This window comes from Archocentrus centrarchus, chromosome 16, assembly GCF_007364275.1.
Source record: "Archocentrus centrarchus isolate MPI-CPG fArcCen1 chromosome 16, fArcCen1, whole genome shotgun sequence".
NCBI classification, from domain to species: Eukaryota; Metazoa; Chordata; class Actinopteri; order Cichliformes; family Cichlidae; genus Archocentrus; species Archocentrus centrarchus.
Window position 1 is genome coordinate 17922446 of NC_044361.1, and position 15473 is coordinate 17937918.

At 38.6% G+C, this 15473-nt stretch overlaps 1 protein-coding gene across 1 annotated transcript; it reads right to left on the minus strand.

Moving 5' to 3' along the window:
- Window positions 1-13351, minus strand: colec10 (collectin sub-family member 10 (C-type lectin)). The gene is made up of 7 exons (XM_030750506.1): window positions 13164-13351; window positions 11162-11233; window positions 7297-7368; window positions 5542-5595; window positions 1955-2050; window positions 1232-1443; window positions 1-902 (listed from the first exon to the last, which is right to left on the minus strand). Exons 1-7 carry the CDS (start codon window positions 13261-13263, stop codon window positions 672-674), a joined length of 837 nt encoding a protein of 278 aa, XP_030606366.1. The 5' UTR covers window positions 13264-13351; the 3' UTR covers window positions 1-671.
- Window positions 13352-15473: the final 2122 nt, after the last annotated feature.

Genomic DNA, 15473 nt, shown 5'->3' on the forward strand with positions numbered 1-15473 from the left:
TCATGTTTATGTGCTTAAGCATGAGTATATTCTACTTTAATCTAATTACTTAAACCAGCCTCTTGAACCCTGTGATATAGATTTTTGAGTGTAGTCATAGCCTTCCAATGATACTGATAGTGGTAAAGAATAGGAAACACTGCTTTAAAAGTGAGTTCCCCATTTTCCCAAATAATGAAAACCACCACGACTGCAAAAAGAAAAGAAAATCAGTGGAGGAAATGGAGGACACATTTTTCAAAAGGTCATCTCAAAGGTCAACAGAATCATAGGGCATTCAACTTCTTTCAACAAGAAGAGCTGGATCAGGCATTTTATGTGAATGTGATTATAATCTTATGAATCAATATCTGATCCTTAGCAATCTTGTAATAATTAATAACCGATCCCATCTAATGAGTACAACACCTGCTATGGGCACATGCTGTATGGTTTTTCAGACTCTAAACAGACTCGTTTAGAGGCAATGACACAATATGCTTATTTGACAATTTCCAGAAACATTTTTTATCTGTGAGACTGCAAACCAAGGTGAAATGTCAGACAAAGTAAAGTAAGCATTTCTACAAATACAACTGAAATTGTCTGCATATTTATTGCAAGTGTGAAATATTACTGGTTTTCTCCGGAGTCTGATGATTGTCTTGACATGTGCAGTACAGCGCTCGCGGTCATGATGATGCAGAGGCAGGTGCCCCTCTTCCTCCTCCTCTTCTCCTGCTCTTTGGGAACTCACAGATGAAAAACATGGTGGCTTCACACTCCACATGAGCCCATGTTCCAGTGCTGAGCAGCTCCACACAGCTGGAGTTTGTGTTGGACTGTAGCTCCTCATCTTGGCTCCAAGATGCCAAACCCTGCAGAGGGCTGGAGTCCACATAAACATGACTGCTTGTTCCATCCTGATGAAAAAAAAACACAGGAGAGTTTTTTTTTTTTTTTAAAGAGCTTCTTATCAGTTAACTAAGTTTATTCTGTTTTTTTTTTTGTTTTTTTTTTTTTTGACCATCATTGTCCACAATAGCCTAAAGCATGATCTGATTAAGTGGGAGCAGCATCATGTGCCTTCTTACATTGTACACAACCTACTGGAATTGTTCAGATTTTTCTTTTTCTTTATATTTCTGTAGTAAAAGTGTGGCAAAACGCCTAGAAAATTTGAGCTTCATGAAAAGGCTCCAAATCACAACAATAACCAATCTCTGTTTTTGCAGTTATCAGAAACACTTACCGTGTGCTTGATTTGAGGCTGCACTCCTATATACACTCTTGTCAGTCCTGCCTGACTAACATAGTCTGCCATGAGACGGTTGATATTGCTGGTTTTGGGCATGGCTAGGGTGCCTCCTCTTAACTTGCAGTTCATTAAAGCCTCTCTAAAGCGCTTGGGCTCCTTCACCAGCAGGTAGTACTTCTCATCTGTTTCTCTCAAGCCTAGAACCACTGCACAGGACAGGTTTAAAGGTTAAAATTCATCTGAAATAAGTTTAATGCACGTTTTCCATGATAATTGACTGAATTAATTTTCTTCATGTAGAAAACAAATTAGAAATCAAAGTGGCAGGATGAGGCACAGGCATGAAGGGTCTAGTGTACATTTGTCATGTCGGTCTTAAATGAACAAAGGCATTGGTGTTTGAGGAGTTTCCCTGCCTGAATTAGTTAAACTTAAACCTTTCTTAATGATTTTAAAATTAATGATTGTGCATGATTGTATAATAACATAAGTGAAGGTCAGATAAACTTTCTTTCTTAATTGAATAACAGTAGGCTCCAATGACAATCAAAGAAAAACTTGAGAACCAAATATATTTAATATATTATAACATTGTGGATTTAAAATTATGTTCAGACTTGCTACAAGTTTTTTCTCACACACTTCTTGTCTCAGTTCCTTCCACTAACTTGTCAGAGGTAATTAAAAAGATTAAAAGATTAAAAAATAAGGACTTACCATTCTTCACAAACTTGACGGCATTCCCCAGCTTCCCTACATTGACATCCAGCTGTCCAACCACCTTCCTGTACCTGCCGCAGTCACATGTTGTACCTAATTGATTAAACAAGGGTTAGGACAGCTCTGTGCCTATTCGTCTGAATATCAAAGGTCATGGTTCTGCTGCATTTTCATGAAATTTGGGAACTACTGCATCTGTAAAATGGGTGATCTCCATGAATGTCAAAATATTGGAGGCCAATCCCTTTATTTTTGCTGTAGACTGAAAACATTTGGGTTTGATAAAAGATGAATGAGTCAAAAGAACAACATCTCAGCTTTAAATCCAGGTATTTGCATCTGGATCTGACACATAGTTCAGATGATGGCACCTTTTGTCTGAACCCACCCATTTTTCTTACCGCAGACGTATTAGAACATGTGACTGACAGGTGTGTGTTGTTGCCCAGGTGTGTCCCATTACACTGATTATTCAAACAATAAATAGCGCTTAATGTCTATGCTCCGTTTCAGATTTGGGTTTTGCCTGTGCATTTAGAGTTAGAGGAATAACTAACATGATAACCAGAGAGGTGGCTTTGGATGAAAAACAAGCAATTGTGAAGCAGAGAGAAGATGGAACATCAATCAAAGACATCGCACAAACGCCGTCCACAGCCAGCACAACCGTTTGGAATGTCCTGAAGAAGAAAGTTATCCCTGGTGTGCTGAGTAACAGATGTTGAACAGGTAGACCAAGGAAAACAACAGCAGTTGATGACAGAAACATTGTAAATGCTTTAAAGAAAGACCCTAAAACAACTGTTAGTGACATCAGCAACAACCTCCAGAGGGCAGGAGTGAAGGTATCACAATCTACTGTTTGCAGAAGACTTATTTAACCAAAGGACGGAGGCTTCACCAGAAGATGCAAATCACTAATTAGCAAGAAGAACAGGAGGGCCAGGCTGGAATTTGCCAAGAAGTACAGAGACAAGGCTCAGAAATTCTGGGACAAAGTTTAGTGGGCTGATGAGACAAAGATTAACCTTTACCAAGGTGATGGAAAAAGCTAAAGTCTGGAGAAAGAAAGGATCTGCTCATAATCCCAAACATACGAAACGCAGTGGAGGTAATCTTCACTGATGATGTCACGCATGATGGCAGCAGTACAGTGAACTCAGAAGTCTACAGAAACATTTTTTTCCAGATGTAAATACCTGGAAATAAGTTTGTCTCATATTCATCTTTTAATGTCAAACCCAAATGTTTTCAGTGTACAGCAAACAAAGGAATTTTCCTCATTGTTCCAATACTGTTTATCTGCATAAGTAAAACTTTATCAGAATGGCAGGTATTATCACACGTACAGTAAAGTCATGTGAATAAGAGTTTTCACAGGATTCTATGTACTTGTTTTCTATATGACTATCAGGCTCTCTCACATCATTGTGGAGGAATTTTGGCCCACTCATCTTTACAACGTTGCTTTGATCCACTGAAGTTTGCGGGCATTCGTTTATGCACAGCTCTCTTAAGGTTGTGCTGCAGCATTTCAGTCAGGTTGAGATCTGGACTCTGACTGGGCCATTTCAGCACCTTGTCTCTTTTCTTTTTCAGTCATTTTATTGTAGATTTGCTGCTGTACTTGGGATCATTGTCCATGTTGCACGACCCATATTATGTCACCAAGTTGGTCCTGTGGTAAGGGGAGTAACATAATACTAGACAGAAAACATAGAGGCTGTTTGGATCAGTCTGACATACTTTATTGCCAAAATATTAAAAAGGAAGCGTAAATTACCTTCAGGGAAAATGAAGACCAACATAAATAAAACAGCCCTCACCTAAACCAAAACTCCATCAACCAACTGATTAACTTGATGAAACACTGTAACAAAATATGAGAAAAAGGTGGATATCAAAAGAAAATGGCAGCTCTCCCCTACATAAGTGTCCTCTGGCAATGTAACACAAAACAGTGAACAAAGAATAAAGTCAGTCAAATGTAACGAGTACAAACACGCTAACAGGAAGAATCCTAAAATAAAGCAAAGACTAACAGCACTTTCTCAAAACACATGGTGCTCTGACAAACCAAAATAGCCATAGGTCCTGAATTAGTGTTGGCCGGTTCCCGGATCACCAGGTTATTGAGTCAGATCTTCCTGTTGAATCATGAGTCAACAGGAATCCATTAACCCGGATCATATGAACCCTTTGACCAGCTGCTGCTGCTAATTACAAAAGGTGAGTGAGTGAAAGTGGACAGTGGAGTAGGAGACTCACCAGGAACACCGCAAACTGATGTGATTCGGCTGAACCAGGTCACTGACTTCACTCCAGTCAGTGATTTAAGGAAATAATAAGTTAAATATTCCAATAAATAAGTACTTAAATACATTGGTGTTTATGTGGCTGATTTTATGCACATACTATTGTCATTATTATTAGTAGTAATAGTGATAGGAGTAGTGGTGTAGACTAGTAATGTAGCATATTTCCTTGTAGGCAAAACAACAACAAATACAGCTGTATTATTGATAAAATGCAAATGTCTTGTCTTTTGGTGTGTGAAAGTTAAATTAGGATAAAAATATGTAAATGAATTAATCTTATGTTGGGTGGATGCCAACATAAGATTCCACTGGCTGCAGGACTCAGACCTCAGCCAATGACATGAAAGGTGGGAACATCAGGAGCCAGTAAGAGTTGAGGGACTTGGACCAGGACCTGGAATCAGCCTAGCAAACATTAACCCTTTATATATATATATATATATATATATATATATATATATATATATATATACACTTAACAACCTTTTAAGGGAATGTAACACCCAATACTGGCCAAACTTTAGCAGATGGCCTCACATTTGACTCTAGAATACTCTGGTATACAGCAGAGTTCACGGTCGACTCAGTGACTGCAAGGTGCCCAGGTCCATTAGCTGTAAGATGAGACCAAATCATCATGCTGCCATGTGCTCGACAGTTTGTATGGAATGTTTGTGCCGATGTGCCGTGTTTGGCTTTCTCTAAATATGCTGCTGTGCATTATGACCAAACATCTTCACTCTGGTCTCTTCTGTCCAAAGGACATGGCTCCAGAAATCTTGGGGTTTGCTTAGATGCAACTTTGCAAACCTAAGCTGTGCTACCACGTTCTTCTTAAGAGAGAAGATGCTTTCTCCTACTAGTGCTTCCAAACAAGCCATATTTGTTCAGTCTTTTTCTAATTATACTGTTTTGAACTTTAACATTTAATGTACTGACTGAAGCCTGTAGAGCCTGAGATGTAGCTTTAGGGTTTTTTTGGGGGGTGGATTCACTCCTGGAAGATTGTATCATCGTGTTTACAAACACCTGAATGCTCCAGACCAGCAAACGGCCATAACTTGTGTTTTTACAGAGGTGCTCTCACTTGCTGATGATCAGGTCATCAGGTGCATTTGATTAGTAGCGCGTGGCTGCTACTTATCCTCATAATTCCTCTGAAAGCAATAATAGTTTTTCACAGGCCTGCCCTGCCCAGTGAAAACTCTTTTTTCACATGGCTGCATGACTTGAAAAGAAAGGCAGTGTCTGCATCCTGATACTTACCTGTTTTCCCTTTTAAACCAGCTGGTCCATCCAAACCTTTATCACCTTTGTCACCTACAGAGAAAAATGTTTTTTTTTACCAAGAGCACTTTTTACAACCTTTCGCTATTAGCTGTATCTCAATTTATTGGCAGCTTCCTGTTGACATTCTCATGTAGTTACAAAAAGCTACCACCAGATGGCTGTATCACACAGCACACCTTTCTCAGGTCAAAGTTTAACCAGCTGTAGATCATAATTAATTATTCCAACAAGAATATATACACCAATAACACTAATATTTACATATTTTTAATTAATAGATGTCATCGAATTGTATGATTTATGTGTAACTGTAATAATAAATGTAGGGTTTTTTTTTTTTTTTTAACTGTTGTTTCATTGTGGAAAATAACCCAACTGGCAGTTGCAAATTTTGGGGAAGTGGGTTACAATACAAACATCAAGATGGCCTAGTTTTAAATGAGGAACAGCCAGAACAGTGTAATACTGTACTTGTAATCTGGCCAGTTGTTTTGATTTATTATTTATTTCTCATTCGTGTGCCTGTGTGGAAAAACACGGGAGGTAAAAATGATAAAGTGTGACCTGATATGGCTTTCCAGTGTCTCCTGTGGGGGGTACAGTTCATCCTCCTGCTGCAGTTAGTTGTATTTTGTTCCATATAAATTCAGTAACTACACAGTTTTATAGTCCGTAGCTTTATGTAGTTCTTTTGGCCAAACAAAATGACATTACAATTGTAGAAGGGATGTTTATCGTGATTGTTTGTATATTATGAATGAACACCAATTTCCCAAGTGGAAATTAAACTATTTATTCATTGTGCCTGTACCACAGCCAGCACCCTTTAAAACACTAACTGAATTGTAGTTTGTGATTCTGTTATGTTGGCATTGCCTTGAAAACAAGATTTTTTGTTCAGGTGTTTTATGAGCTTTGGGTTTTCAGCATCAAGGAAAGCCAAAGCTGTGACCTCACTCCTTTGCCTGCGATGGCTGATGCACAGCCACTTTTACTAAAAGTGCATTAATAATAATGAATACTGAGAAAAGTGAATGTCTAGGAACGCAGGGGAACATGAGTGCTCATAAAAATAAAAGTAATGATAGAAATTATTTTAGCCACCTCAGGCAAAGCAACTGCATGACATCATATTGTAGGATCTTTTGATGTGATAACTTAAAAAATGAAGGAAATGGACAGAAATATTGGCTTTTTTGTGGACATTGTCTCATTAGTTTGATAATGAGCTCCCTGTGTGTTAGTCTTGGGACTAATTAGGTCTGCCAATTAATGTAGCGATATCTGTTCTAATAAAACCTATTGTTATGGAGCAAGCAGCAGCAAACTCTCAAACGGGGCCATATTTTTTTCTTAAAGGCAATTTGAAAGCCATTAAGGGTCTGTAGAAACCTCAGAGCTACCTATCAAAATGTTTAATGACACTGGAGCGAGAGTAAATTTATACACTTGATGGTTAAAGTTCAAATGAAAGGTCATCAATCCTTCTCGCTTTTTGGAACTGAGAATATAAGTATTTCCCCCTCATGCACTTTAATATTTGATCCCTGTAAACATTGCATTTGAATGAGTAATGCAATAAAAATCAATAAGGTTTTACAGCATGGTTTAAGGCAGACCGGATGGCGAGACAGTAGGCAGAAATAGAGAAGGACTGAGAATGACAGGAAACAGTGTTAAACTCCAAAACCTTAACTTTAGATTAAAATGACATTTTTTTCATTGTTCTACCTCTGTCTCCAGTAGACCCCATCTTTCCTGTGTGGCCCACTTCTCCTTTAAGGCCCGACTCCCCCGGCACTCCTGTGGGAGAAAAGAGAGGTGAGATTTGGAAATCTTTAAGACAGAGTGAAGAAATCTCACATCATTTGGATATGGTATTCCAATCCAGCATATTCTGCACTCTATACCAAGAAAGTAAAGCATGTCTGCACAGTATGTTTGACATTAGGAACGTTGCATATTGTAAATGGGGTCAAAATCAGCATAAACTGGGAATATCAGTTATTATCACTGTGTTACATTTATGCTTTTAATAGCTTTAATCAATCAGTGCAATTGCATTCCATGCCGTTCAATCTTTTAAACATTATCTCTGCAAAAACTGACTTTGCATTGCTTGAATGCTGTAAAGTAGCAATTGTGGCCCGATAAATGCATAATTTGGTAGTGTCATATTATTTCTGTTTATTTGACAATTTATTAATACCTTTGATTTTTGATCTCATTACTATTAAAACCATGACTGTAATGGATTATAGTCTAATGTAATCTGATTACTATTATCTGTCTTGGTGTTTTGTTTGTCTTTAGAAGAACTCAGGAGTGATTTTGGAGGGTATCTTGAAAATGTACGATGGAGACTAGTACAGTGAGTGTTTACATGTGTGCATGTTTGCGTGCATGCATTTGCGCGTGTGCATGCGTGTGCCAGCATGTATGCGTTTGTATGGGAAAACTACAGAGCAGACCAAGGCTTTCTGCCAGCCCTTGAGTGAGTGTTTCCTCAGGAAACTATTCAACTGGAAATTGATGGTGTTTGAAATACTAAGTGACGCATTGGAGAAGCCTACTGCTATTAGAAGGATTTGCCACACACACGTACAGCCAGCTATTCACTAATATTTCACATGTCCCACTTGCACATGTTGATTTTTGACTGGGTGATTTGTGAGAAGTGTTGGCAGAAGGCGTGAGGCCTTATGGATTGTGAGAGGTCGCTGGGAAAATTTACTAAGATCTGGGTGCGATTTTTATGGGAAATTACACAAGAGTGCGTGAGAAGCACCCTCACAAAATAAATATTCTAAAAACACTGAAGCGACAATTGATTGCGAGAAATGATTCTAGGTGTTTGTTTGTTTTTTTTTGTGAAGTAACTTAATATGATGTTGTTTTTGTTATTCCATCTGCCACAGCTGAATGATGTTTCAGCAGTGCTTATGCTTGCCAGTTAAACTGCCTATCTCAACGTTCAGATAACGGTCCTTCCTATCACTGCAGTCGCACTTTATAATGGCCAACCCCTCCAACTGGTTTAACGTCTGGAATCTCCAGCTGCTGGAGGATAAAGGAGGTGAAGGCCTCATTTTTCATTGAAGCCTAAGAGAAATTATATAGCCTCAAGCTATTTCAAACCGCCCCCCAAACTAACGGGAAACAACTAGATGTATTCAAGGCGCAAGACAGCAAAAAGGGCATTCTGTAAAGAGATTTTAAATCAGTATATTAACTAAATATTGTTTGCACAGTTGCAAAAGTAGATTCTAATTTCTTATGTTACTGTTTAATAGAGTAGACAGATGGAACATGAAAATAAGAGTGGCAGTTTCACGCATTTTCCTTCTGTTGTGCAGTGCGAGCCCTGAAGGTTCTTCACAAGAATTAAAAGCATTACCTAACACCACATTCATGAGCCAGACTGATATATCAGCTTGCAGTAATTTAGAAATTGTGTCATCCCATAGTATGTCCAGCACCGTGTGCAGCAGAGTCAAGTAATGTCTAACTAGTTTATTATCCTTTTTCAATAGACCTGACAGACTCTATGTATACTGTCTACATTGGCTCTGAAAACCTTGCATTGGTCATGCGCTTCCAATTTTTTTCTGGTCTGTAATGCTGAGAATTCAACCTCAGCCACAGTTTTGATTGAATTGAACACATGTAGGAGTCCAGCACAACAGTTTGTTGATGTTAATAAGCTTGGAGTAACAAACTGTTTTTGTTGCCCACCGGAGCATTAGCAGTCACATATTCCCATTTAACATTCCAAAATTAAGCAACTGTTTCCTGTAAAACTGCCTAAATTAAGACAAGGGAATACATGCGTCATCTGTTGAGCTGCTGACATACTACAGTTGCAAAATCCTCACAGAAACCTGCTTTCATGCCTACAGTAAGCATACACACAGAGAAACCATAATGACTGGCTTTGCTATACTGTCGAATAATATCCGCAAAGTTGAAAAGTTGAAAGAGGTTCACGTATGTGTGCTTTCTCTGCTGTTTTGAAAATGACCCCAGCCATCCTGGCATTCGTCTTTCACACAGACTGATAAAAAGAAAGGTGTTTTAGTGTGTGCGTCAGGGTGCTGACCTCCGTGAGACGTTATAGAATAAAACAAACCTCTGAGAAGAACAAGAGAGGAGCCAAGAAGCAGTGTGGAGGTGCATACATCATGCAGTTTGGTTTATTGCATCTATACACATGTGTAAACCGTCTTGTTCTCTCTGGTACATATACTGTAGGATACTGCATGTACTTTTTTCAGAGTGTGTGAACAGGCATTTGTGTGCTTGTCTACCAGCTGGAAAACAAATTGTGAAGCAGAAAGCCCCTGCTTTCTTCAGCAGTAATTAACAGGACAGCTTCCGCCACAGATATACAGATATTCATGTCAGTGCAGCGCTGTGTCACAGAGAAGCTCATGCCACAGCAAAGAAAGGCAAGCTGTGTAGAGCAGGCAAATGCAAAAGCTGCACACTCCGGGGGGGAAAGGGAGGGGGGTGTTCTGTAACTAATATTTTATTGCTGTTCATGTTAGGCCAACAATGAAAATTAAATTTTTTTAAGTAAGACTGTTGAAGTCAGACTTCAATTTTTTTGGTGTTATTATAAAGACGCAGTCAATCCACTCGTCACTTTTTCTCTTTTATTTTATTGTTATTCTTTTTTTTACCCTTCAGCTGTACCTGATGGAAACATGCTAATGAAGAAATAGGGGATTTTCATGCATTTACATCTATTCAAAATGATTTTCTTTTTAAATATGAGAAGTCAGTTTCCTATAACAATGTTATGGTATGTGATTTGAAAACCTGCCAGTGAATTTGTGTGTGTCTGTATGTGTGGCAGGGGGGTGGGGGGGTGGTGGCAGTGGTGGGGTTAATACAAATGAACTATTTTTATTAATATTACAGTTTTATTTTGTGGTCAATAGGGTTGTGTCAGCTTTCTTAAACTCAGGAAATTGCGCTACACAGTTTTGTCTCATTAGATTTCTTTCCCTGCTTTAAGAAAAACAAGGCTTCAAAGGCCCGGGGGAAGCTGGTTTACTTGCCAGTACCTGCCAGCACTGGCAGTACTTCATCTAAAAATTGCATTTTCTGATTGTTAGCGCATGCACGACTGAAAAGCAATGCAGTCGGCTTTGTTTGCCTCTGGCTGCACATTTGCCAGATGCATGTTGAGCAACTGCAATAAACATCTTGCAAAACAGTCATCTACACCTGTTAACTGTTGTCTAGGTGCCATTACAACAGATGTGGAGTCATTATGAGTACATTAATGTTTGTCTGTTGTGCTGTCCTAAACCGCAGTCTGATAGCAAACCAAATTAGATTTTATTTGGTCTTTAACGATGATAAGGGGAACCCCACTGATTTTACACATCAGTTTGTTTTCTGGCTTGATAAGCACTGCATATATATTTTCAATTTTTTTTGTGAGTATGCAATGGTAACTTAGTGGGGTCTATATGTTTCTATTAATATTGCCCTCTATGCTAGCCATTTTCAACTATATAAATAGTCAGTAAGGTTAATTTTCCACACATTAAACATAATATATGATAAACAGAAGGATACTGGTTACCCAGAAGTCCTGGTGGTCCATTCTTCCCCAGTTTCCCCTGATCTCCATCATCTCCAATCTCTCCTTGGTCTCCTGAATTTAGGCAAGAAAGGTTGTAAAGGAAAAAAGAAAAAAAAAGATGGAGGTGTAAGGAGAGCATGTTTCCTGTTTTTTAAGTATTAAACACATATCATCAACAGGTCAAAAGCCACTTCGGCGTGGTGCTTTGGTGAATGATGTTTCTGTGTTTCTGATTGTGCATCACTGCAAAGAATGGACTGAATCATCTTTGGATGTTTAGAAAGAAGAAATAACTCTTCATGTTCTGTTTTAATAAATGTTCAGCAATCCTATCTAATTTTTAAAATCAGTGCTTTAAAAGTATTAATGACATAAATAACTTTTTAGAGCTGACAGCACAAATGAGGTGTAGCAGAAATGTTTAAGGCGGGACTACGGATCAAAGGGTTCTTGGCATGAAATCTTAAGAGATTTCTGAATGTCTATTAAAACAGTAATTTTGCCTCGGTTGTTGATGCAGGCGGCAGTTTATATCTTGTTAAGTGCTGGGCTTAGAAACAAAGACTGTAAAAAAAAAAAACCCTGCTTCTATTGGCCTGGAAGAAATACTTAGAAAAACTGATAATTCAGATCTGTAGGCTGTCTCTGTAGACACGTTTGGGCTAAATTACTGCACAGTAAAGTGATCCAGTCTGCATAAATATTTAATTTTGTGGACTACTAAATCGAAACCATGTAGCATGAAATTAGTAACATGCCTCATTTGTGTGTTTAAGGTACCAAATCAATGCAAGAGCTTTCATGTAAAGCATATTCAAAAAATTTAATTCGGAGTTTATTGTCATTTACTTTTCTGAAAAACAGAACTTTATTTTGCTCTGCAGTATGCCAGATTTTGCATCTCAAAAAAAAAAAAAAAATTTCCAGTAAATCTATATAAAAATGATGAAGTCAACATACCAGTAAATGTAATAAAACTGTGTTTGTTGAAAAAAGGTTAAAATTAGTAGGAAGACATTTTTGAGGGGTCTGAAACTGGGCAAAAATGCACATCTGTCACCCACCGAAATACACAGATGTGAGTCTACACAAACTCAGAGACTGACTCTGTGGTCAGTAGTATCTGGATGAGTCTTGCACAAATAATCTGTTCGCTTTTGTGGCAGCTGTCTAAATACACAGTATCACAATGGGACAATGGGAAAATTGGCTGGAAAGCTGTGAAAGTGCAACTGATGGTACAGACGCCTCTTCTCTTTACCCATGACAAACATAACTTGACTTTAGTTCAGAAACCGCTTTTGTAAAACAGACTTTGTTTTCTAAGCTCAAAAACTGTAAAATTTAATAAGTGGCCTTTATTACACTGAGAGGACTTTTCTTTTTAACTTAGTAATCTCAGTTTCTGCATCTCAACTCCTTGAGAGACATGTCTCTGGCTTCCAGATGAGGCAGAACTAAAGGCCGTGTTTTTCAGCACAGTGCAAAAAAAAAAAAAAAAAAGAAAAAAAAATAAGCATAGCTTAACTTTGTATTTTATTAGGGTCTGTCTGTCTCAATCAGCAGGGGAACAAGCCACTGGATGTCATAAAATGGAAAACACACACAGGGAGGCATTCCCTCCAAAAGACCGCGGGGTAGCAGACAGCTAGCTAGTAAACTTTAGAACATTTAATGCTTGGTGGCTTTATCATCAGCTCTGTAAACCATAAAACATTTAGGGGGTATTTCCTCAGAACAATGCACTCTCACAGTTTAACACCCTCGTTTAATGCGAGGAGACAACAGTGTCTCCAAACTTATGAACAAACAATAGTATAAAGTGCATGAGTATACTTCATTTTAAGTAGAACAATATTAGAGTTAATTATGCAAAGGCAAACATTTACAAGTCTAAATGATGTGTTTACATTTAGCAGAGATGATTTAGTGCAGGATTTAGGTATCATCCAGTCAGCGCACACACGCGCACGCAGGCAGCATGTTAATGCGCATGCATTACCTTTAGCTCCAGGTATGAAGGCGCTGGTGCAAACCTCTGCAGACACAGAAACGTAGCTGAAGATGGCCACAAACACACAGAGCACCACCAGCCGCAACATCTCCCAACCATCACAGGCCACTGAAGAAAATCAAAAGTTCTTGGCTTTTTTGAGCAGATGGTCTTCAGCGTCGAGGAGCAAGAATCAGGGCATCACTAATGACAGACGAAAGCAGTGCTGCTGTTTATAGAACACACACAGACACACTTGTTTATAGAGTCTTATCAGTTACTTGTCAAAATGTCAAACAACACTCACCAGAGTGCTGCATTCCTGTGCATGTCTTGTAACTTGGTAATTACATGTGAAAAATCATGCCATCGTTTAGCCAGATAATTGGACACATTGTAAAAAAATAAAGCAAAAACTGACACTGTAATGCTCTGATACAGGTTTAAAACCATTTCCATTGACAGGTTCAGCACACACCAACACTGATATTTCATGTTTTCTTTTTTGGAGAAGAAATGTGGGAAACATCTGGGGCCCACCTGTGCTTTGTCTTCATATTACTTTCACTGAAACCTCTCATCACGGTAGGCTAGAACTGCAGCGTAACTTCTGCTTCTAATTTATTGAAGGGAAATTAGGAAGTGTTATTCTATTCTCCAGTCAGACTATGTCCTAAATGAAAAAAATATGTCTATAACACTCTTTGAAGAGTAAAAGTAAATACCTTTAGTCAGAACAAATAGTTCCAGTGTACTGGAATATTTTTTTGTGATATGTCGATTAAAAACAAGTGCAAATATTTAGGCCCTCATGGAGGCTGCACAGTGTGAAATAATAAACAGGAGGCTGGAGTGCTTACTTATCATAAACAAGGGAATAGAACCTCTTTTCCTCTTCCCGTGGACCTTTAGACCAGAAAACATTTGGTAAGAGGGGTTTATACAAAAAATGCTGCATGCACACAGATCCTAGCCCACTTCCATCCTGCAGTGTTTTGCTGCTTTGTGATGACAACACACTGCACAGGAATTAGTGTACAGGCCTTGAAGGGACAGTGAAGTTGAAGGGGTGGGGGTGACAAAAGAAGGCAAATAATTAGTGAATGATCTTAATAGGAGACAAATAAGAGACCGAAGGAACAAAGAGGGATAACAAATAAGGAAGAGTGTGTGATCCAAGCCACAACTTGGAACAAAAAGGGATCTCCTTATTCAAGAATTATGCTTCCTGGAATGTCTTTGGTGCTTCATCAAAAAAACAAGTCATCAGTGGTATTAGTGTGCTCAGGTCCTTCAAGTACAGTAAAAATTTAAGAAAAAAAGAGAAATTAATCTCAATCAGACGGTTGTTCCCTGGGGGACTGATTGGCTAGATCTCACTTTGAAAAGCAGCCACATTGAGGAGAGGAGTCAAATGCTTTGTATTTTATTGTTGGAGGTTTTTTATAATGTTATTTGTGTTTAGAGACAAAAATCTTTCAAATGCATCCAGTATTGGCTTTACGGTCAAAATAGAAATTACTTCAACTGCTGGAAAAGCTGTAGTCTTCAAAGGAAATAACATGGACCTGATATACTCTTGGAGCAGCCACAGCCATTAATCAGTTTTTTGCTGTTGATTGTGATGTTTGTTTCTCTTGGGTTATCATTGAAAAGCAGTTTGAACCACACACACACATACGCTTGAAAATATTTATGACCTCACACACTTGATATCAGTTTCTTTCAGCTTCTGCCACAGTTTGCTTCAAGCTTCCAGCCCTGTATTTTTTCTGTGAAGGAATTCGTTGATGTTAAGAGAGGGGTGCTTTGGTAAATGAGCTATTTTATGGCTCTGGATTTTTGGTGTCGTGACCATAACTGGCTAGTGTGCGGGTTTACTCAGTGAAAGTTCAAAAAAGACTACCAAGGCTAGGATTGTGAAAGAAAACCACGTGTGGTCACACCCCTTGATAGAATAGCCACATTTCCAGGGTTTATCCTAACTGTTGCCCAGTGACAGCTGGGATATGTTTTAGCCCCCTGTGACCCTGCACAGCAGCAGTTAACATGTATTGACATTTATTTATTTTATGACCATTAGAGTCAAATAAAGATAGAAGATAAAAAGCTTACTTTTATGTACAGCGCTCTGAAAACATATTCATACCCCTTGAACTTTTCCACATTTTGCCACATTACAACTTCAAACTTACGTGTATTTAATTGGGATTTTATGTGATAGACTAACGCAGGGGTAGGGAACTCCAGGCCTCGAGAGCCGGTGTCCTGCAGGTTTTAGATGTGTCCCTGATCCAGCACACCTGAATCACATATAGA